The sequence below is a fragment of the Piliocolobus tephrosceles genome, chromosome 19 (genome assembly GCF_002776525.5).
Source record: "Piliocolobus tephrosceles isolate RC106 chromosome 19, ASM277652v3, whole genome shotgun sequence".
Lineage (NCBI taxonomy): Eukaryota > Metazoa > Chordata > Mammalia > Primates > Cercopithecidae > Piliocolobus > Piliocolobus tephrosceles.
The window spans coordinates 17544837-17569257 of NC_045452.1; the positions used below are offsets into that span (position 1 = coordinate 17544837).

The following is a 24421-nucleotide window of genomic DNA, read 5'->3' on the forward strand; positions in this document are numbered from 1 at the left end:
AGCTCTTCAAATACTTCAAGAACATCATTAAATCTCAACTCTGGCCTTCTCTTTAGTGTGGAAAATATATCCAGGTAGTCAGCTATAAATGACAGAATGTTGCCCCAGTGTCTTGTCACCATGAAGTGGGCACAACCAAGACTCAAAGAAGAGCATTTGCTTTTCTAATAAAGTACCAGGCAGCTATCCTAGTGAAACTAAAAAAACAAAACGAAACAAAACAAAACCTATTGATTATCTCTGGGTTAAGAGTTTGGTCAAATTCAAAAAGCAACAACACACAGGCTCAGAAAAAATTAAGATCCTTAGCAGCCATTCACTTCTCAACAACTTATATCTTTGCAATTAACTTTTTTCATGATGGTGATTCAGGAGGAAATAAACAGTTGAAAGAATACATCAGAGGTAGTAAACCAATCCTCTACAATGATTTTAGATATTGGTCTTGACACTGTGGAGTATGAGCAACGAAGTATTATAAAAACAAAACACTGAGGTACTGTTTTCACAAATATTATTTCATTTAATTTATAGCTCTGAAAGGTAGAGATTACTATCTCTATGTTTACAAATATGATATTTAAATTCAAAAAGGTTACATGAATCCCAAAGTTCACATGTGAATAGAATCTGAACCCAGACTCTTTGACTCCAAAATCTATACTCTTTCCACTTTAATGAGCCACCTCTAAACCTGTATTCTCTACATTGTGAATCTTTTTAGACATTACAAAGCTAAGTAGAGAGTGGCAATAATGCATCCCTGAACCTAGTTTCTTTGGTCTTGTAGTTGAGGGAGATAAGAGGAGAGGAAGGCAGTACAGAGCTGCTGGGCTTACATCGAAGGCAAAGGAAAAAACTAAGAAGGCGACAGGATGAATAAGCAATGGTCCCCAAACTTAAGTGCACATGAGTATCAGTTAGGGATCTTGTAAACATACCTAAGCCCAAGCCACACTCCAGGCCAATTAAATCACAACCCTAGAATGTGAGACATAGACATCAATATTTTTTAAGCTTCCCAGGTAATTTTCAGTGTGCAAACAAGTTTAGGAATCATTGCTCTAAAAGAATATGCACGTTTGCTCTTTCAGGTGAAACTAAGCATATTATTGGTATGTTTACTGAGTTCGGTAGGTGAGTAGGGTGATATTCCTGGTTTCAGCTGAAAGTCTCCCATCACAAGATGCCCCTCAGTCACAGCAAACTGGGTCATAGGGCCACCTTATGCATGCAGCAACCTGCAAGACTATGTCTAGAGCAGACTGGATGATAGAAAAAGGTTTCTAAAGACTGATGAAAATACTGATTTATCTCAGGATCTTTCTCAATCTATTTGTAGCTTAAGTCTAAAGTAATAATGACTAATAACACACCTGGGGGATTAAAATCTACTTTCATTGTAAAATCCATAAAAAACTTCAGAGACTTACCCCAAACATCTGCCGGAGGTCAGGGTCCCGGAAGCGGAAAGGAATATTAGAGACATGCAGTCGTTTCGGGGTAGATTTACTCTCTGAATTTTCACTACTTTGTGTCTGTGACTGCTGGCCGTCTGTCTGTGCTCCACCTTCTGTCTGCTAAGCAAAGAAATAAATAATAAAGAATGAAAACTAAACACAATTACTTTAAAATAATTAATGTTCCCCCCACAACAATCATCCCCAAACAGGGTATCTTTAAGCAAAAATTACAGTAGTCCCTTCAGAGACAAAAACAACAACAACAACCAGAAACACAAAGATGTCATTAATGTTCTAAATGCTACCATCTACAAACAAAATGTTGGTGTTTGGAGTATTTATAGTATGCTAGCAAAATGGGAGCTGAGGTACACAGAAGTACTAAGTGACTTGCCCAAGATCACATGAAGATACATTAGAATAACTGAAGATACAAAAATAGTTCCTTTATTCTTAGACTTTTAGAACTTTCTATTTTTAAAATATTTTTATTCTGAAAATAGAGAGTCTGTTGTACTTAATTATGGAGGTCACTTCATTTTTTGGTTTATGATCTCAGGCTCTCTCAAGGAAATGAAATAGGGAAATATTTCTATATTTCATTCCCTCTGTTAGCTCTAGAGTTATTACTACCATGTTGCCAAAGTATTATAATGATATTATTTATGACGAGGAAAAACCTAGCAACAACTGAAGAAGCTTCTTTTTTTTTTTTTTGAGACGGAGTCTGACTCTGTCGCCCAGGCTGGAGTGCAGTAGTGCGATCTTGGCTCCCTGCAAGCTCCGCCTCCCAGGTTCACACCATTCTCCTGCCTCAGTCTCCCGAGTAGCTGGACTATATAGGCACTTGGCTAATTTTTTGTATTTTTGGTAGAGACAAGGTTTCACCCTGTTAGCCAGGATGGTCCTGATCTCCTGACCTCGTGATCCGCCCACCTTGGCCTTCCAAAGTGTTGGGATTACAGGCATGAGCCACCGCACCTGGCCAAGAAGCTTTTTACTCTGAAACAAATCTGTACTCTCCTCCCTAACTTATGCAATTCCAGCTAACTTTAGTCCAGGGGAACCCAACCTTCTGCAGCCCCGAGCAAAGTGCATTGAGAGAATCTAACTGTAGGAAAAGGCTTTAGAGACCCTGACTCATCTGCTACTCAACCTAAAAATGCAAGATTTGTACATATCCACAGTTAAAGAGTATACATGAGTGTGGGAATGCATTTATTTATTTATTTATTTTTATTTATTTTTTACTTTTTGGACTCAGTTTAATGGGTTGTACATGGTAACCCAATATGCTCATACATGCACACAAGAATCACATGCAGAAATCAAAGTTTCAAGACAGGACAGCTACCGTATGTGCCTGCATGCTGGTATTTTCTAGTTTGTTTTCCTTGTTCTTACCTAGCATAACCCAGTAAATTGAATTTACAACCCACTAAGAGGTCACAGCCTGTGGACTGGAAAACAGTGAACTAAACAACCTCTCTGAGCACGCTGGCGCTTCCAGGAAACCACGTTTTGCTGCAGCATCCTCAGCACCATTCCACGAGGAGGGAGGCAACTCATCCCATGTCCCCACGATACACAGGAGAAGACAGAACGGGGGGTCTCCGTGGGCCACCCCATTAAGCCAGTCAGAGCACTTGGACTCAGATCTCCCAAACTTCATGCGATTTCCACTCTATCACGCTGCCTTTCCATGTGGCTTTCAAAATCATTGCTAAGCCCTGTTTCCAAGACGCCACACTCAAGTTTTAAGTGAAAATGTATTACGAAATAACAACTTTTTTTTGGAAACTATACTGCTGCAGAAAAAGCACATTGTCAAGAGTGTGCATTTTGGGTGCAGTGGGTGGGAAGAAGAACCTACAACATGTGGTCTACATGGTAACTGCTTTTCAAAAGCGAGTTTGGGGGGGGTGGGGCACAGCGAGGGAGGAACCACTAGAACTGTCACTGAACAGTCATGTGCTTCTCTCCAATCAGGAAACTCCAGCAGCTGCAGAGAACATCCGGAATCAGAAGTGAACACCTGAGTAATGACCTTCTGGGCCAGAAAGATGGTCTTTCGATGAGAAAGCCAGGGCCCCCAGACACTGCGTGTCCTGCATGGAATCACCAATTGGCCGATAACAGGGCCCACAAGGAAGCCTAGGATTTCAAGGACGGCCCCGCACTACTCTAAAAATGTTTCTACCACCAATACACGCTTGAATGGGCCCATGCCTGTAGGGAAGGCACTATCAACTCACACCAATTCCAAAGGAAGAAACCCAGGCTCAGGGGCTTCCCAGTGAAGACAGGTACAGTCCCCTGAAAACCACGCCCCAGACTAGAGTGCATGGTCCTCCACTGGACAGACCCTGTGGCCCGTCCTCAGGATCCCAGAACAGGCTGCTCAGTGACATGCACTAAAGGGGGCAGGGACGGGCACTGGGAGATCCTGCCTGTGCAGAAAAAGTCCTCCCAGGAACCAAACCACATTTCCAATCTGGTGAATCACACACAGTAGAATAAAATCCAGGCCAATCAGCTATGCCTTCAACTCAAAAGGAATCTGAAGAATACATAAGTTAGTTACACACTGTCACCAAAGCAGTTAGGGAGAGCTTCTGAGATGATGAAAACCAAGGGAAAGGGGATGGAGATGAACAAAAATGATCTCACTAAGCCAGAGGCAGGCGAAGCCACACCACTTCTGGAAAAGTGTAACAATAAAGCAAGAACTCAGGTTCCCAGGGAGAGGGACATGGGCTAAGGGTGACTTGGTGCCCGCAGGCAAATTGCTTAACTTCCCTGCCCTCCTGGCACCTCATGCCCGACACAGCCTCTGGTATTGGGAGTGGTACGGTATCAGAGGGCTGCTCTCCTTCAGGCCGGCCTTGCTGTCCACACCGGGAGGCAGGCAGACAGTCACTCAGGTAGAAGACTTTCTAAGGCTTCCACTGCCAAGGGCTGCAAGGGCATCCTTCAACGAAGACAGACGCTTGGTGGCCACTATCCCCACTCTTCTTCAATCTCATCCCCCTTGTGGTTTTGGATGCTGCAGACCAAGTCCTGCAGGTTCTTGTCAAACATGCAGTTGATAATGACCTTCACCATCTTGAGGGCCATGGTGGTGGCCCATGGGCTTCTGCCCCAGGAGGCCCATAGCTGCTTGCCATGAGAGGGCCCCGGGGGCCGCAACTACTGCCGGCGGATCACTGAGCTGCCAGCCGCTGTGGTGGGGCAGGCTCCTAGGCCAGTGCAGCGGCGGGGTTTGAGGACCGCAGCAGAGGCTGCGACCTGCTCCACAGGGGCCGCGATCCCACTCAGGGCCTCTTGCAAATGGCAGACAAGTATTTATTTATTTTTATTTTGTTATTTTTTTTTTTTTTCAACTGAGTGTCTCACTCTGCCACTCAGGCTGGAGTATAATAGTGAGATCAAAACTCACTGCAGCCTCAACCTCCTGGGTTCAAGTGATCCTTCCACCTTAGCCTCCCAAATGGCTGGCACTACAGGTATGCACCATCACGCCCGGCTTAATATTCATTTTTAATCATGAATCTCTTTTGCAACATCCCAGGCATGCATTTATCTAATTGTTTTTCACTAAATCCTCAAAAAAGTTATGTTAAGAAAATTTTTGATAAATATCTAACAGGTGTGGCACATTCTAGGCATGCAATTTTGATGTATTCATCTGGCAATTGAAGAGCCTTGTGTTTTTACTATTCCCTATGAAGTCCATGCAAAACCGGATGGCTTGCTGAGCTGATTAAACCAACATACTTTTAAAACAGGAGTGGAACTTGCTGTTCTTATTCTCTCAAATGAGACAGAAGTGAGTCCCCAACAGATTCTGCTAGGTGACAGGATGAATCCCCTCCCTTTGACTTTCAGGCTAAAAGAAGCTGTGAATCAGAGATACTTTTGGCTCAGAGATGTTGGCAACCATCTTGAAATGAAGTTTGAAACTTTAAAATGTAAAGGATAATCAGGAATAAACTCCAAATGAATACCAGCTTTTCAAGTGTCAATTTAAGTGATGGCAGCTTTTTATCTCATTCCATTCAGGCCTTGCAGATGGCTTAATGTACAATGATTCATGTGATATAAAAATAGCAGAAAAGGGAAGAGCTACGAAGCAATGTTCTGTGAAAGTGTACGGTTTTCAATCATCAGTCTTGGCACAATGCAGACTAAATAACATAAATTCCATTTAAAGATGAAACTCACTAAGTTACTAAAACAGCATCAAGCAAACCAACATGTAGTCAAAGCAACAAGCATCAATTACAACTAATGCTCATTCAAGTATCTTCAAACTTGCCTCTTAACATCTCACAGTTGGATCACATAAAACTTTGTCTTCAACCAAACTTTATAACCACCACATCTGGTCTGCAAGATGACAACGTATCACTCTGAGGAAAGTTAAAAAGACTGATTCCACAAACTCCAAATTACACTTTTATATATAACTTTATATGTAGTCCATGTAATCTGTCATAATGTATGTGAAGTGGCAGGATAAATGAAAACTAATGATTACTTCAAAGTATGCTGCCCAAGGTGCTTATCTGTAGCTCTTGATAGTTCTTTGCTTCTCTGAAGACACAATTTAAGATCAGAAACAAGACTGGTTAATTTTGCAGCTTGTAGTGAACACCCCCTGCTTTTTTTTTAAGTATGAAATCTTTAATTCTAAGTTGATCTAGCATGTAGAAAAAGTGACTTATCATTTACCAAATTCTCAAGACTTCTGATCTACTATAATTTTTAAACTGAAGTTTAACATACATAGATAAAAATACATAAATTACAAGCATAGAGCTGAATATTCACAATGAAAGTACACCCATGTAACCACCAAATTAGATCAAGAAACAAGACACCAGGAGCACCTTAAGGGGCCCACTCCAGTCACGGTTCCCCTGGCAAAGGGTCACGACGATCCTGACTTCTAACTCTCTAGATTAGTTTTGCCATTTGTAAACTTAATTAGAAACATGGAATCATACCATATGTACTCTTTTGTGTCTGACTTCTTTTATACATTAATGTAACATGCACACATATATTGTTGTAATTTATTCATTCTCAGTCCATTGTATAAACAAATTTTGAGCTGCTTACAGTTTTGGATATTAAGAATAATATTCCTGTGAACATTCTTGTTTACATGTCTTTTGGTACACACAAGCATGTATTTCAGATAGATATACACATATATATGATATTTATATATGAGTGGATTTGCTAGGCAAGAATATGTGTCTGCTTAGCCTTAGTAGTACTGCCATTTTTCCAAAGTGGTTGTACTAACTTATACTCCCATCAAGTGTATGTAAGAGTTCTACTTGTTCCCTACGTCCTTTTTTTTTTTTTTTTTTTTTTTGGAGGCAGACTCTTGCTCTGGTGCCCAGGCTGAAGTCCAGTGGTACAATCTCAGCTCACTGCAACCTCTGCCTCCCAGGTTCAAGAGATTCTTGTGCCTCAGCCTCCCAAGTAGCTCAGATTACAGGCATACAATATCATGCCCAGCTAATTTCTGTATTTTTTGGTCGAGATGGGGTTTAGTCATGTTGACCAGATTGATCTCGAACTCCTGACCTCAAGTGATCTGCCCACCTTGGCCTCCCAAAGTGCTGAGATTACAGGTGTGAGTAATCCTATCCAGCTAAGTTCTACTTGTTCTCAGTATTATTCTCATTTTAACTCTTTTGGTTAGTGGAATTATATTGTGGTTTTCATTTGTATTTCTCTGATGATTAAAGAAATTGGTTATTGCTTCATATGTTTACTGGACATTTTGATATCCTGTTTTGTGAAAAGTCTGCAAATTCTTCGCCCACTTTCTAATTAGGTTGACTTTTTTTGCTTATGATTTGTAGGAGTTCTTTATGAATTTTGGATATGAGCCCTATGATAGACATACTGCAAACAATTAATCTTTTTATGTGCTATCGTCTCGTTCTTAGATTGACATAAATTTTTAACTTGTTAGTGTCATTACCACCAAAATGGCTAGTTCAAACACCCCATTTTTGAACAGACAATATTCTTAACTTTTCAGTTTGCTCAAAAATCCCCACCAGAACAATTGTCTGACCTCACTGGAAGCAACAAACATTGACTCTACAATTCCCTGTCTCCCAGTCCTTACCTGTAGGTGTTTCTTTGCCTTTCTATCAAATTCAGGTTTCAGAACCAGTCATTTCAATCTCCTTGGTTGAATCTGACTACAAAAACTGCAACCCTGAATGACTTCAACCACCAATTTTATCTAAGCTTGAACCTGGGCAGGTACCTGCTGCTGGAGGAAAATCACTCAACTACTAAAACAGCACAATAGATGATGCATGGTCACCAAACCAAAAAGGGTCTAGCAATCTTACCACGTTTCTTCTGTGAGCCAGCGTTCCCATTTTCTACAAATACCTTTTCCAACTTGCTTTCTTCTCTGTAAACCTCAGACCTTTTATTCTTTCACCTTACAGAGTTTGGTTAAAAAATGGGAATCTCTATAAAATAGCAACTATTTATTAAGTGCCAGACCCTGATTTAAGTCTTTTAATAATATTAAATAGTTTACTAGTTGCCAAACTCTGAACTAAGTATTTTACATTTTAATTAATGTAATTATTTCAACAACCCTACAGAATAGGTACTTAAAGAAAAAAAAAGTAAGCACATAGTAGGTACTACTTTTTATTCTCATATTTCAGATGAGGAGTCTGACGAATAGAAAGAGTGTCTAAGTAAGTAATGAAGCAAGGATCTGAACTCAGGTAGTCTGCCTCCAGAGTGCACATTCTTTTTTTTTTTTTTTTTTTTTGAGACAGAGTCTTGCTCTGTTGCTCAGGTTGGAGTGCAGTGGTACAATCTCAGCTCACTGCAAGCTCTGTTTCCGGGGCTGACGCCATTCTCCTGCCTCAGCCTCCTGAGTAGCTGGGAATACAGGTGCCCGCCACCACGTCCGGCTAATTTTTTGTATTTTTTTAGTAGAGACGGGGTTTCACTGTGTTAGCCAGCATGATCTCGATCTCCTGACCTTATGATCCGCCCGCCTCGACCTCCCAAAGTGCTGGGATTACAGGCATGAGTCACTGCGACTGGCCTGAAGTGCATGTTCTTAACCATTACATTGTACTTCACATATATTATTATTATTATTATTATTATTTTTTGAGACGGAGTCTTGCTCTGTCGCCCGGGCTGCAGCAAGCTCCGCCTCCTGGGTTTATGCCATTCTCCTGCCTCAGCCTCCCGAGTAGCTGGGACTAGAGGCGCCCGCCACTTCGCCCGGCTAGTTTTCTTGTATTTTTTAGTAGAGACGAGGCTTCACACATATTATTTTCTTTAACCCTTGCAATAACTCTATGAAACAGATAATACCGTTATCTCCAACTGACATGAAGACGCTAAGTGTAGAGATGTTCAGTTAGTTGCCCAAGGTCACACAGTAAGCAGCAGACTAGGAATTCAAAACTAGGCAGCCCAACTTCATACGTGAAATCACTTCCTTTCTAGCATCATACTCATCCTCTCTTCTTCTCATTAGAAGCGAGAACCCATACGAATCCCACCCATCTCTTACCTTCTTAGGACTCTCATCTCATGCAGCAACAGTCTCTGGGAGTGCAGACAGACATGGGTAAGAGACAGGGAAGGCTACACTAGAGATGACATGGATTCTATACCTTTTTAAAATTTTTTTGAGTAAGGGTCTCCCTCTGTCGCCCAGGATGGAGTGCAGTGCAGCAACCTTAGCTCACTGCAACCTCCACCTTCTGGGTTCAACTGATCCTCCCGCCTTAGCTTCCCAAGTAGCTGGGACTACAGGTGCGAGCCACCATACACGACTAATTTTTATATTTTTTTTAGAGATGGGGTTTTGCCATGTTGCCCAGGCTGGTCTCAAACTCCTGAGCTCAAGCGATCTGCCTGCCTCAGCCTCCCAAAGTGCTGGAATAGGCATGAGCCACTGTGCCTGGCTGGGTTCTATACCTTGAGGAAAGAGAAACAGGTCAGGCTATGCAGAGAAAGGAAAGGGAGAGAAAAGAAAATCAGCAAAGGGATGCTGACATTCAATTAGGAAAAAAGCCAAAGAACTACTAAACTGATATAGGGACTTAAAAGTGGTTTTCTGTACAGAGTAGAAATAGGAATAGAAAATATTGGTCATGCTATATTAATGTACTTAAATGAGATCTCATCTCACACCTGATATTCTCACTTTAAATTTATCCCAATATAGACTACTAATTTCTGAAATATATAAATCAGAGAGAAAAAAGGAAATAAAAAGTCTTTAAGCCTTATCTTTGTGAAAAGTGGACAGTTAAAACTGATCTAAGAAAAAACTCACGTCTTGGTTTGCATTATTTTCTCTTGTTAGCTGCTGAGCACCCTTACTGACCATATAAACAACCTTCCAAGGTTGTGGTTTTCCCTTTTGTGGTCATTATCCAACCTAACGTATCCACTGGGTAGGGCATAAAAGAGAAGAGGCTGGATGGAGTCCGCTCACCGACAGTTTACAGTGAGGACTGGCAGCAGTGCTGGCCTGACACAATCATACGGCTACAACCTACACATCTACCCTTCCAACAACTCATCTTCCCTGGTGCAGCTGAGCTAGCCATCAACACTGCACAGGAGGTTGGCACCAATTACACTTAATAGCAAACTAGAATTTTTTTTTTTTTTTTTTTTTTTGAGGCGGAGTCTTGCTCTGTCGCCCGGACTGGAGTGCAGTGGCCGGATCTCAGCTCTGCAAGCTCCGCCTCCCGGGTTTACGCCATTCTCCTGCCTCAGCCTCCTGAGTAGCTGAGACTACAAGCGCCCGCCACCTCGCCCAGCTAGTTTTTGTATTTTTAATAGAGACGGGGTTTCACCGTGTTAGCCAGGATGGTCTCGATCTCCTGACCTTGTGATCTGCCCGTCTCGGCCTCCCAAAGTGCTGGGATTACAGGCTTGAGCCACCGCGCCCGGCCTGCAAACTAGAATTTTAAGTCTCAGAATCTCATCCTAGAAATGAGGACTACAAATGTTTTCTTTTTTTTGATGACTTCAAACTTTTAAAACACTTATAACTAGGAAATGGATTCATTTTTCTGACTCTTTTATGATACAATGGAAATATTTTAAATATACATTGTGAACAAATGTTCTATCATAATCTAAAGGGAATTCTGAGTGATACAAGATTAAGTATAACCTTCCAAGTCTATCAGATTAAGATTAAACATATACTACTCTGAGGTAGAAACTAAGGAATCTCTCAATGAATTCAGAAATATTTTGATTTGTGGATTATCCACTTTCTTCAATATTTATTTTTCCTCTTTCCCCTGCCCCCACATAGAATTCTTCATTTCTTATTTTCATCTCTTTGAGGCTAAGAGAGAAAAGAAGCAAAATAGGAAGTTCAGTTTAGCACAGTAAAGTTTTTGAAAATCTGATTCATGGCTGAAAATATCTATTTAACCATCCCATTTTAATGACAGTTTAGCTGGTCACAGAATTCTAGGTTGGAAAAAAGAATCCCTTCAGAATTTTGAAGATAACTCTCAAATGTCTTCTAGCTTTTAGCCTTGCTGCTGAGAACTCTGAAGGCATGATTCCCATCTCCTTGTATGTGTCTTTTTTCTTCTTGCAGCTTGTAGGACTATCCAAATACACCTGATGTTCTCAAACAGTGTCGATAGTGATATGCCTCAGTGTGGACTTGTTTCATTTTCATCTATTTTGTGGAGAATTCTGTGGTCTCTTTCAAGTTGGAAATTAATGTCCTCAGTGCTGGGAAGTTTTCTTGCGTTATCGGGTGATTATTCCCACTCTACACATTTTCTTTCTCAAAGCAGTATTATTGGATCTTCTAGACTGGTCCTCTAATTTTCACATCTCTTCTCTTGTATTTCCCATCTCTGCCTTTTTGCTCCATTTTTCTGGGATACAGGTCCTTAATCTCTTATCTGAAACCTTTGGGGCCAAATGCGTACCAGAATTTTTACAGTTTTAGAAAGTTAATATAGAATATAACCCATAATGTAATACCCACCCCTCATCCCACCCACATACAATGAGATCTGAGGCATTGATATTTCTTTAGCAAAATCTATAAAGGATAGAAATAGGTTGTGTTGTAAACTTACGAAAAATATGATTTTCAGAACTTTTTAGATTTTGGAATTGTGGATAAGAGACTGTAGGCCAGGTAGAGCGGCTCACACCTGTAATCCCAGCACTTTGGGAGGCTGAGGCAGGTGGATCACCTGAGGTCAGGAGTTCAAGACCAGACTGGCCAACATGGTGAAACCCTGTTTCCACTAAAAATAGAAAAATTTGCTGGGTGTGGTGGTGCACACCAGTAATCCCAGCTACTTGGGAGGCTGAAGCAGGAGAATCGCTTGAACCCAGGAGGCAGAGGTTGCAATGAGCTGAGATTACACCATTGCACTCTAGCCTAGGCCACTATTTCAAAAAAAAAAAAAAAAAAAAAAAGATGTAGCCCTTTATTTTTTTAATTTCATCTTCAAGTCAGCCAAATAAAGTTTTTCATTCTGTTGCCAAATAAAGTTTTTCATTTTGTTGCCATGTCTTTAATTTCAATGACTCATTTTCCTTTTCTGAAACTCAACCCCCATCCCCCAAACTAGCATTTCCTTCCTGTTAATACAATTTCTTCTCTGAGGATGTAAATGTAATTGTTGGGGAAGGGTCCCTACTCCCTGTAATGTGGTGGTGGTGCTGGTGGTTGTTTTGGTTTGTTTTTGTTATCTATCTTCCATGTTATGGGCTTTCCTGGTACCCAGTAATCACTGATTGTCTATTCAGGACTTAGGAGTTGAGGGGGTAGGTGGCAGGTAGCTAAAAAATTGGCAAGTCTGAGTGGGTGGAGTGGAGGCTTCGATGACTTTGTGACTCCTTCATTCTAAGTTGTTAGGTAAGCAATTTGTTCTTTAAGCCTTCTTGAGCAAGCGAGGTTCTCCAAAAAAAAGTCTTCTAATCTTCTAACTGATGCCATCAGTTTCTGAACTTTTGAAATTTTTGTGGTATGAGTAAAATTAACTTCATGTATTCAAAACTGGAACTAATAGTACTGTATCAGTCTTTCTTATTGCCTGATTTTGAAAATTCTACTATAGAATCTATACATCTACTATGTAAGATGCTAACATCAGGTAACTTGGTGAAGGGTATGCAGAAACCTTTTGCATATTTTTGCAACTTTACTGTAAATCTAAAGTAATTTCATAATTAAAAGTTTTGGCTGGATGCAGTGGCTCACACCTTTAATCCCAGCACTCTAGGAGGCCCAAGAGTTCAAGACCAGCCTCGGCAACATGGTGAAACCTTGTCTCTACAAAAAGCATAAAAATTAGCCAGGAGTGATGGCACAAGCCTGTAGTCCCAGCTGCTTGGGAGGCTGAGGTGGGAGGATCAATTGAGCCTGAGAGGTCAAGGTTGCAGTGAGCTACAATCACGCCACTGCACTCCTGCCAGGGTGACAGGGCAAGACCCTGTCTCAAAAAAACAAACAAACAAAACAAAACAAAAAAAGAGAGAGAAAGAAAAGCAAGCAAGCAAGCAAAAAAATTTATAAGTTTTAAAAAAGAAAAAAGTAGGCTTGGCGCAGTGGCTCACGCCTGTAATCCTAGCACTTTGGGAGGCCAAGGTGGATGGATTACCTGAGGTCAAGAGTTCAAGACCAGCCTGGCCAACATGGTGAACTCTCGTCTCCACTAAAAATACAAAAATTAGCCGGGCGTGGTGGCAGGTGCTTGTAATCCCAGCTACTTGGGAGACTGAGGCAGGAGAATCTCTTGAACCCAGGAGACGGAGGTTGCAGTGAGCCGAGATAGCGCCATTGCACTCCAGCCTGGGCAACAGAGCAAAAACTGTCTCAAAAAAAGAAAAGAAAATATTTTAGGATGTCGGATTCTAAACCCTTAAATATTAAAACACTAAGAATGTTTAACTGACTTAATGATTATATACAGGCACAAGTGTAAACAAATATTTGTGTTTGTATTCAAAATGTGATTGGAACTCTTATGAAACTTAGAGACTGAAAAGTACATTCATTTCAAATTATTGGTTTGATGAAGAAAAAAACCATATTTAAATCTAACATTACCATTAATCCATTTCACAATTAGAAACAGTTTAACTTGTAACTCTCATGATTTTACGTACAAAAAAAAAAAATCATATAAAGCTTCATCTCCTACTACATTCTCTCTGAAGACCTTATAGTTTTAAGAACAAAAATATCAATCACTCCTGGTTGGGCTCAATTTATTTTGAATGGGGGGGTGATTTTCAGATAAGGTATGTAAATGAATACTTTACATAGACTTAAATAGGTAATTTTCACAGTACTATGAAGTCAACATTTAGTGTGATATAGTTCTGAAAAAAGTGTAATCTAAGAATAAGCCTATCAAAGGTCAGCAGATATTTCTATTAACTGCTCAAAGTACATCTGCCATGTGAATTACCGTGCAATTCAAATAGCTTTCAAATTAAGCAACTATTGCTGGGTGTGGTGGCTCACATCTGTAATCCCAGCACTTTAGGAGGCTGAGGCAGGTGGATCACTTGAGGTCAGGAGTTCGAGACCAGTCTGGCCAACATGGTGAAACCCCATCTCTACTAAAAATACAAAAATTTGCTAGGTGTGGAGAATTGCTTGAACCCCGGAGGTGGAGGTTGCAGTGAACCAAGATTATGCCACTGCACTCCAGCCTGGATGACAGAGCAAAACTCTATCTCAAAAAAAAAAAAAAAAAAAGAAAGGAAAAGAAATTAGGCAACTATTATTAACACAGTTTTCATTTGGAGGGATTCACATTGAATCAAAATTTGCAAAAAAGTGAAACTTCATTAACTTTTTATATCAGATTTCATATCTGAATGATTTAAATTTGAATAAGATTGTGACATATTTAATATTCAAGGAAATGAAATGGAAACATCATAGCCTACTAAGTATTTGATATTCATTTTCTCATCTAATCTTGAAAACAACCCTAGGCGGAAGGAACTATTATCACCATTTTTACAGATAAGGAAAATGAGCATTGGAGTTCTAATTCTCTCATGGTTACACATTTAGCAAACAGAAGAAGCTGAGAGCTGAACCAGCTCAACCTGATTTACAGGTTCACGCTCCCTAAACACAATATAGCCTTTTTTAAAAAATAAAAACGCTTTAAAAAATTCATTTTTTTTCTTACAATATTTTACAAAGTTGGCCGGGAAACTTTTCATTATGCCATTGCATAGTACCTTAAAAAACAAGAACTACAATCCATGTTAGAACTTCGACTAGATTTGTTAGCACTTAAAGCACTTTTGTTTTAATTTTCTTGGAGACAGGGTCTCCCGATGTTGCACAGGCTGGCCTCGAACTCCTGGGCTCAAGAGATTCCCAGGTCTAAGCTTCCCAGGTTGCTGGGATTACAGGCGCATGCCACCATGCCTAGTTAAGCATTTTTAAAATGTTTCTAATAGGGCTGGGCACAATGACTCATGCCTGTAATCCCAGCACTTCAGGAAGCTGAGGCGGGCGGATCACCTGAGGTCAGGAGTTCGAGACCAGTCTGGCCAACATGGTGAAACCTCTCCTCTACTAAAAATAAAAAGGAATTAGCCGGGCATGGTGACAGGCACCTGTAATCCCAGCTACATGGGAGGCTGAGGCAGGAGAATCGCTTGAACCCCGGGGGCAGAGGTTGCAGTGAGCTGAGATCATGCCATTGCACTCCAGCCTGGGCAACAAGAACGAAATTCTGTCTCTTAATAAATAAATAAATAAATAAGTTTATGATGGAGTTCCTGATGGGTTAAAACGTGGTGGAACTAGATCATATGCATTCCTTCTCACACAGTACAAACGTGGTAACATGATAAAATATTTTTCAAAAAAGTAAAATTTTAGCCCACATGCTTATCTACTGAAAAATCAGTGTACTGCATGGTGCTAACACAATATATAAGACAATTATAATATACTGAATATAAAATTATTTTATCGAATATCACCACCAACACAATTTTTTAGACATAGAAAAGTGAATTTACATTTACTTACAGCAATTCCCTATTTAAGGATAATTACTTTTAGATTTTAAAGAGAAATGTTTAAATATTTCTTCTGCGTATTTGAGCATTGTTATGACAAGCTGAATTCTGAGAGTCTAATCCTGTTTGGGCATTCAAATGTAAGCTAACTTTTTTTAATAAACGAGTAATTCAATTTCTTCTGAAAATATGTGGTTCCATTTTCTCAGAGTGTCAAAGTGCCAAAAAAAGGAATTATGAAAGGCATCGTTTGTATATATAACATGATCATGTACTGATTATCAGTGTCACACTGTGAAACAAAAACCAGAGCACGTCATTTTTTAAAACAGGAGTAAGAATTAACTTTATACCTGAGTGATTATTTTAATGTTCATTTAGAATGACAGAAATTTGTTAGTATGCTCAAGCTAGAGTTCCTAGGTTAAAAGTTGAAGAGTAAGTGGAAACTAAGATGATTAAGATTCTCTATGGATGTCTGTTTTTTTTTTTTTTTTTTTAATCACCATTTGCATGGAGAAGCAGGAAAAAAGCACTTGACTGAGAGCAGACTTCCTGAGGCCCAGCTCTGTAACCAGCTATCTGTAACTTGCTCAAATCACTTAACACTACTGACCTCAGCTGTAAATGGGAGGCAGAAGATGCTGTTAAAAATGGTTTTTTAGGCCAGGCGTGGGCGCTCACGCCTGTAATCCCAGCACTTTGGGAGGCCGAGGCGGGCAGATCTCGAGGTCAGGAGATCGAGACACTCCTGGCTAACACGGTGAAACCCCGTCTCCACTAAAAATACAAAAAATTAGCCGGGTGTGGTGGCAGGAGCCTGTGGTCCCAGCTACTCAGGAGGCTGAGGCAGGAGAATGGCAAGAACCCAGGAGGTGGAGCTTGCAGTGAACCGAGATTGCGCCACTGCACTCCAGCCTGGGCGACAGAGCAAGGCTCCGTCTCAAAAAAAAAAAAAAAGCTTTTTAGCTTTAAACTTCATCAATTCTGATCAGAGTTTACTCATTTAAAGAGGTAGTATAAAATATTTATAAAACATGTAAAGAGGTTTAAAAAATGCCCCTAAATAATCCTTTATCTCATCCTTGCTCTAAGCTGTGAGAGCAGTAACAGGCAGTGGAGCACAGCATTAATGCGCCTAGCAACTTTTTAGTTCAGTTTCCCTTGGGCATTAGGAGTAAGTAGGTAAGTAAAGAAACCAAGGTATGCAAAGAGAAGAAGCAACAGTCATGGAGTTCGCAATATTAACAATGTGCTGAAAGGGTGTCTTGAGTCTTATATGATCCACAGGGCAATTTTCTCTATTTAAAAACACCCATGCATAATTCTAAATTTGGTTTTCTGCGGCAACTCTCACATTCTCAAACCAGGTGATAGCTTCCTTATGGATCCAGCTTGGAAACTGCCAAACTACTCATAGGCATCAACATTTTGGAGCTAAAGGACAGATGTAATTATTTTTAAGGGTAAAATGATATAGGATATATATATTTTATGTAGGCCATGTACTCTGCCTTTTATTACTTTGACAAAAAATAAGAGCCACTCTTGGAAAAGCGGATGGCTGAATGAATAAATTCCTCTGTAGCCCAAGGCCTCTACATCTAGCCCGGAAACAGAACATGCTAATGATACACCTACACTGTGGGCTCCTTTTTTCCCATTATGTTCTCAAAATACTCATTTGGGCAAATGATTCCACTGTTAAGGGCTATACCTTCTTGGCTACGTTTTAGTGCATCACTAATCTGCAAGGCACCTTCAAGTGTTATCAGATACAGGAGTCAATGGGCAATTCCAACTGATAGTAGAAAGAAAAATTGGCTTAAACTCCAGAGAAGGGGTGTATAGAAAAGCAAAAAAAGTCCTCTGAGCATAACGAGCAACAGGGGCTTGCCAATGAGGAGGGTTATAAAATCTATAGCTGACTAATATAGTAAGGTGGGCCACTCAGCTATTTGATCAAATCTCTACTTTCGACTCACCAACAAATATTTCAAAGAATCCTTAACTCTTTAGAGTATAAAATTCCAAATTCTTTGGCCTTGAATTCAAAGTCCTCTATAATGTAGCTTTATCAGTCTCTCTTATTGAGCATTATTGCTTCAGAAGAGCCTTGTGTTCCAACCAAAGATACTGTAAGCAAAACATCATGCTGTACAACAGCATAAATGCATACAATCTTGTCAACTTAAAAAAACTTAATTTTTATTTTTTAATTTTTAGCGATGGGGTCTTGCCATGTTACCCAGACTGGTCTCTAACTCCTGGACTCGAGTAATCCTCCCACCTCAGCCTCCCTAAGTGCTGAGATTACAGGTATGATCCACTGTGCCTGGCCTACAAAGAAAAGAACCTTCTGTTTACATCCCCACCTCCATGTGGGAAACTCTTTCAACTCTTAAACACGACTGAGGATTCAGAGAGCTTTTTGTTTCATTAGCTAATTTCCATTGTTATTTATAGCATTAGAAATTAAAGCTGAGCAATTTTAAAAGTATTTAAAAATTAATTTTAAATAATAAGCCAATTACATGTTAATGTAAATAACATATTTTAAAGAAAATTAACTACATTTTCCAAAATATAATAAATTTACTTAGAAGACTGGCACTCCCTTTAATGTATGGATTTACTCTGTTACAATATATTATTTTAGCTTAAGTATACAAAGAAAAATCTGGCCTCACAGATAGTTGGAAAAGGGAAAACTATTTCAATAGCCTTCTCAGATAACTGTGGAGTCTTCTTTGATAATACTTCAAAACTTGACGAGTGGTACTTTCTTAAAAGTTAACTACAATGTCGAATCTGAAACCTTATCAGTGAACTTTTCATATGTTATTACACTAAAATCCATTGGACAATCATGCACTTTGCATGGATCTTTTACTCATGATTTTGTAACATTAAATATCAGTCATTAGTTGTAAAATATCGGCTTACTGAGTTCTGGAAATCTTTCAAATGTCAGGACATTTCATTATACAAGACCACATTTGTTACTATCATCACAGATTCTCATCAGAAAAAATCTTTAAGTACTGAGAAACTGTCAAGCTCATAGTGGAGGATACAAATTTTTCAAAATTCTAATTTTTGCCAGGAGAGTTTACATTTTACCAACAGAAACAAATAGTGTCAGTTTTTTCCCTTGAAGTGACAGGCTTACTTCATTTTCAAGAAAATGTCTGCAAGATACCCAAATCTGAATATCATGGTTTGTCCATTAGCTGTTCTTACAAGAAAAAAATGGTGCTCCATGAAAAAAAGCAGCTAGTTCAGCTTGCAACTCAATCACACAGTACTTTTCCTTGAGACAATGAAAATATTTTGGTATGTAACACAAGTGCTTTATGAATACTTTTCACTTTGCCATGTAGAATATGAAAAAGATCATGTACTCAATGGTGGGAAATTAATAAAATTAATACTTTTTACTGCTTCATCAAGGACATTCTTAAGTGAACAGGACTCTTTCGTTTTCCTGTGAGTCTGTGACAGTGAAGAATATAATGACTGCTAGCAGCACAGTTTGGTGCCACGGCCTTGATTCATGCTAAGGTGCTAGCAATTTTACCCACCATTGCTTTTGTACTGACCGTCAATGCCAATATAGTAAAAACAGCAAGAATGTATTGGTATTACTATGAAATTAATACCTTGCATTGACTTCATACACCCCCCGACCCAGACTCTGAAAAAGTTTAGGAAACTGCCAGTGATCTGTGGACCACACAGGGAAAACTACTGCTGCAGAGGACTGCCCCCGCCTGCAATGTCCTCTACTTCACTGCAGGCTATGGGTTCACTGTTTAGGGGAAGTAGTACCCACCTTCTAAAAGCATCTCTTAATGAACCCACTTCATTACTCTCTCTCTCTCTAGCACTTATCTGTACTCTTCTTTTCTTTCTTTCTTTTTTTTTTTTTTTTGAGACTGAGTTTCCCTCTTGTTGTACAGGTTGGAGTGCAATGGCACGATCTCAGCTCACTGCAACCTCCGCCTGCCAGGTTCAAGCGATTCTCCTGCCTCAGCCTCCCAAGTAGCTGGGATTACAGGCACGCACCACCGTGCCCGGCTAATTTTATATTTTTAATAGAGACGGGGTTTCACCATGTTGGTTAGGCTGGTCTTGAACTCCCAACCTCAGGGGATCCACCTGCCTTGGCCTCCCAAAGTGCTGGGATTACAGGCATGAGCCACCACACCCAGCCTGTATTTTGTTTTTCTACCAGAACTTCTATAGGTTCATTGAGGGCAGAGGCTTTATTTTACCTTTTTAAGAACCTAGTGCCTAGTGCCGTAATGTGCACATGACATATAAAACAGTTATTCAGTATAATTTATGGGAAAGAATGCAGGCTGTTGGAGCCAGATAACCTGTATTTAAATCCTCACACTGACATTTACTAGTTGTGTGATCTTGGACAAGTCATCTTGAATCTCTCTAAGCCTCAATTTCTTCATCTGTGAAAGAGGCATAATAACGACACCTATTTCACATGGTGGCTGCGGTAATTCAATGGAGTTAACACATAAAAGTGCTTCAAACAATATCTGGTACAAAGTAAGCACTCAAATTTATTAGTTTTGTTGTTACTACTAAGTAGTTACTGACCCTATATATGTATTTCAAAAAATTATTTAAGGACTGATACTTTGATTTAAAATAAGGTAACCCTAAATTACGTTTTGAAGAGTGTATAAGGAGAAATACATGTATTTTATTTTCCTAATTATCCAGTTAGGGAAACCTTATATTTAAGTGAAAGACTCAATAACATGCCATGTCTCCTAAGTAAATGATTCTAATTACATCAAACTAAGAAAAAGAAAGCATTTACATTATATGGAAGAATGTTGGAGAAATGAGTTGTTACCTAAACTGACGTATTAACTCAGTATTTTTAATAGTGTATGTCTAACACCTTAGACCACCTATACACCTTTAGAACAACTATAAGCCTCCCCCACCATTAGAAAGCACTTGCTAATAAGTGTCTGTATCCATAATATACCAGTAGAGATGACAAAAACAGAGAATGTATTATTTCCTACCCTCAAGAAGAATATAATCCAACAGGCAGTTAGAATATGTACACAAATATAAACCTCATATCTGAAGAGTATTCACTAAAGCTTGTCTACTTCAAAGTCTTTGGTTATTTAAACCCACTGCTATTTAGAAAAGTATCTAAAGATATGGGAACTGAGGTCCTTTTTTCTCTGCAGGCAGGCCCAGAGATGATCAAGTGTCTGCAGGCCTGGGTGGTAGACCCCTAACTGCTGCCTCTTTTGCTAATGCACAGTATGGGACCAACTGACTATCCAAATAAGCTCTCATCTAGAGAGCAGGAGCTCCCAGCCCAAGGTTAAAATCGACTTCTAAAACACAGTTTCAAAACAAAAATTTCAGATTCTAATGCTCAGTTCTCATATTTGTACACACTCTTTTCTTTTTGTTCTCTCCAACAAGCTTAAGACTATCCAACATAAACGAAATACACCTAAATGGAACTGTAGCTCACAGTAACAAAAAGCACAAACAGTACAAACAGGGACAACTGATCTTAAAAGACTTATGATGGTTACAAATAATTACTTCGGCTGGATGTGGTGGCTCATGTTTGTAATCCCAGCACTCTGGGATGCTGAGGTGGGAGGACTGCTTGAGCCCAGGAGTTCCAGGCCAGCCTGAGCAACATAGGGAGACTCTGTCTCTACAAATAATAAAAAAAATTAGCCGGGTGTGGGGGTGCATGCCTGTGGTCCCAGCTACTCGTGGCGGCTGAGGCTGGGAGGCAGAGGCTGCAGTGAGCCGAGACCATGCCACTGCACTCCAGCTGGGTGACAGAGTAAGAACGTACCTACCTCAAAGACCCCCTTTCCCCACCCCAAAAAAGGGTAACTAAGGAACTAATTAAACAAGTAATTTCCAAAGTATTTCTTAATTTATTCTCACCACAACCCTGTACAGTCAGGTTGATTATAAATTTCATTTGACAGATGAGGAAACTGAAACTTGGAGGTAAAATGGTTTATTCAAGACAATTAATACAATAAGGATGGCACAATCTTTGTGCTACCTCTTATCTTACTCATCCAACCAGCTGTCAAATCCTCTATATTCTACCTTTGTAATGTCTCCTGAATTCATTCCCCTCTCTACATAACCATTTAAGACTGTTTCCCAACCGTCTGCCTGCTCCTCTATTCATCCTGCATATGCTGTGACAGATCAATCTTCTCTGAGCACAATTCTGCTCACTTCATTTACGTGCTCAAAATCTTCAATAAAGTCCATATTTCTCAGCCTGGCATTCAAATACTCTTCCCAATTTATACTCAACTGACCCTTAGTCCACCTTATTTCCCACTAGTCTCTGCCAAACACCTAAAGCTTCAGTCAAGTAGCAACCTACGCTTTTATCCCAAGACATTTTGATCCTTCTCATCACTTCAACTTTATATTGAGAACTGACGTTCTTAACTCTTCCCGCTACCATCTCTGCTTACTTGAATTTTAATTACCATTAATAAAGGCCCAGATCAATGCTGTATTCACCAAGAAGCCTCAGCTTCTCTCTCCTCAGAACTGCCATAATACGCTTGTACCTAGTTTTATTTTTTTTCCCCCAAGAAGCTTTACTGAGTATCTATTAAGTGTCAGGTATGGTGATATGTCAGGGAACGCAAAGATGAACAAATAATGACCTTTTCTTTAAAAGTTTAAAATTTAGGAAGACAAAAGTCAATTTAAAAATCACAATTTATATGTTATATAAACAGCAGTCAGCTTAGGGTTCTACTTGAGCCTAAATGAAAAACAGACAAATTTGGCTTTGCCTAGAAAAGTCCAGGAAGGCTTTTCAGCAGAGATAAGACTTGCACTGAGTGGGAAAGACGCTAAGTGCTTGCTAAGAGGACCAGTGAATACACACAGTACACAGTCTTCTCTCGCTATGTTGAATATGGGGAGTCGGAGTGGTAGAACAAAGATCATGGACTTAGAATTCCCCATCTGTAAAAACCCTACTATACCCCAAAGGGATATTTTACGAACCACAATAAAATATTGTTGGTGAAAGCAATTTTTAAACTGCAAAGTGACATATAAATTTGAGGTATCATTAATACATCTGTAAATATCAACGCTTCCTATCTAACTTTTAGATTTAATTGACCGCATGAATTACTAGATCATTGTTTTTAACTGATGAGTTATCAAACTGGATAGACTATTTTAAGAGACATACAGGCAGATAGTAAAAGTTTAATAAAATAAACTAAAATTGTCAAGTCTAGGTTTTACAATGCATTGCTCAACTGTTCAAACTTTCTCTATATACAACACATACACACACACTCTCTCTACAAAGGTAAATAAATGGCTTATGAGCAGTGAATTCACCCTCACATTTAAAATGTACACTTTTGGGTCAGGCACAGTGACTCAAGCCTGTAATCCCAGCACTTTGGGAGGCTGAGGCAGGTGGATCACTTGAGGTCAGGAGTTCGAGACCAACCTGGCCAACATGGTGAAACCTCATCTCTACTAAAAACACAAAATTAGCTGGGCATGGTGGCAGACACCTGTAATCCCAGCTACTTGGGAGGCTGAGGCAGGAGAATCACTTGAACCTGGTAGGTAGAGGTTGCAGTGAGCTGAGATCATGCCACTGTACTCCAGCCTGGGAGACTCAGTCTCAAAAATAAGATCAAATAAAATAAAATGTACACTTAAAAAAAAAGAAGCATCTTTCAACCAGAGCATCCTAAAAATTTCTCATTTTGTTAACAACTTCCTGAAATTATAGAACTTGTGCTATCTCTGTTCACAGGCACAAATCAAAGGATTTTCCATTTTCTCTTCAGCTATTTTTGGCAGCAATAACTTACAATCTATACACATGGATGGATGATCTCTTTAGGAACTCAAATTGGTTGACATACAAAATTTCATGGTGAACAGTTTCTGGTATAAATGAGGAATGTAAGTCTTAACTATATATATAAAATGTAAAAATATATATATTTACATTAAGGAACAGAACTTAACCTTAATCACTGTCATTAGAAATATACAACTGGAGATCTGAAACAACTGAAAATAGTAGCAATAAAGGAAAAAAGAGAAATAGAAATGGGCAATGATGAGGAGATATGTAGTAAGTAATTATAAAATGCCATGCAATGATTCAGGGAAGAGACTTCTGGCTATGATGGCATGAACAGATCAGTAATTGTTTCCTCAAAAGAAAACAACAGTAAGAAAGTTGGACAAAGTTGTCCAAAACAGCTATTTAAGGATTCCAGAAATCAATCAAAGGCAGACAGACAATAAATAGAGAGATGTCCTGAGAAATTGCTTAAACTTAGGGGCAAGACCATCCAGACACAAACTTAATGCCTTAAAACTTAGTGTTACCAGGGGAGGGCTGGGACCATAAAATCCAGCAATTTTCATTGCCAGAGAGGGCAGATCCGACTTGGGACAAGGGGAGATTGAAGGACTGGTAGAAAATCCATAGCTTTGTCAGCTGAAAGGGGCCAACCTGGTGGGAACCTAACAGGGAGAAGACATTTTTCTAGCTTGAGGCTGTGGTCTGATGAGGGTGCAGTGGAAGACCAGCTAGAAATCTGAAGGGGAGATCCTGGAAAGAAACGAGTCATAAAAGGGTCAGATTTGCTCTCCTCACAACCCTGGGTGGCTGTGAAACTACATGGATGAGGAAGGGAGACATGGAGGTCTCAATAGAAAGAAAACCCAAGGCAGGCTTGAGAACTGGCTGAGCTTTGAGTGTACTTCCCAATCCACCTGGATCATCAGAAGGTGAAAGCTCAACAAGCTTCAGGTGTTTGAGCACCAACTCT

The 24421-nt window shown here is 39.7% G+C and overlaps 1 protein-coding gene across 9 annotated transcripts in view; it reads right to left on the bottom strand.

The window, feature by feature from the left end:
- The window catches only part of RBFOX2 (RNA binding fox-1 homolog 2), a 299483-nt gene that overhangs the window by 42889 nt on the left and 232173 nt on the right, over nt 1-24421 (bottom strand). For 6 of the 9 annotated variants that reach the window (XM_023222135.2, XM_023222132.2, XM_023222131.2 and 3 more), the window contains one exon: nt 1434-1577. In XM_023222135.2, coding sequence (XP_023077903.1) covers nt 1434-1577 — 144 coding nt within the window. Of the gene's footprint in view, nt 1-1433; nt 1581-24421 lie in introns of all 9 variants that reach the window. The other 3 variants (XM_023222129.1, XM_023222133.2, XM_023222137.2) reach the window with 1 other exon arrangement.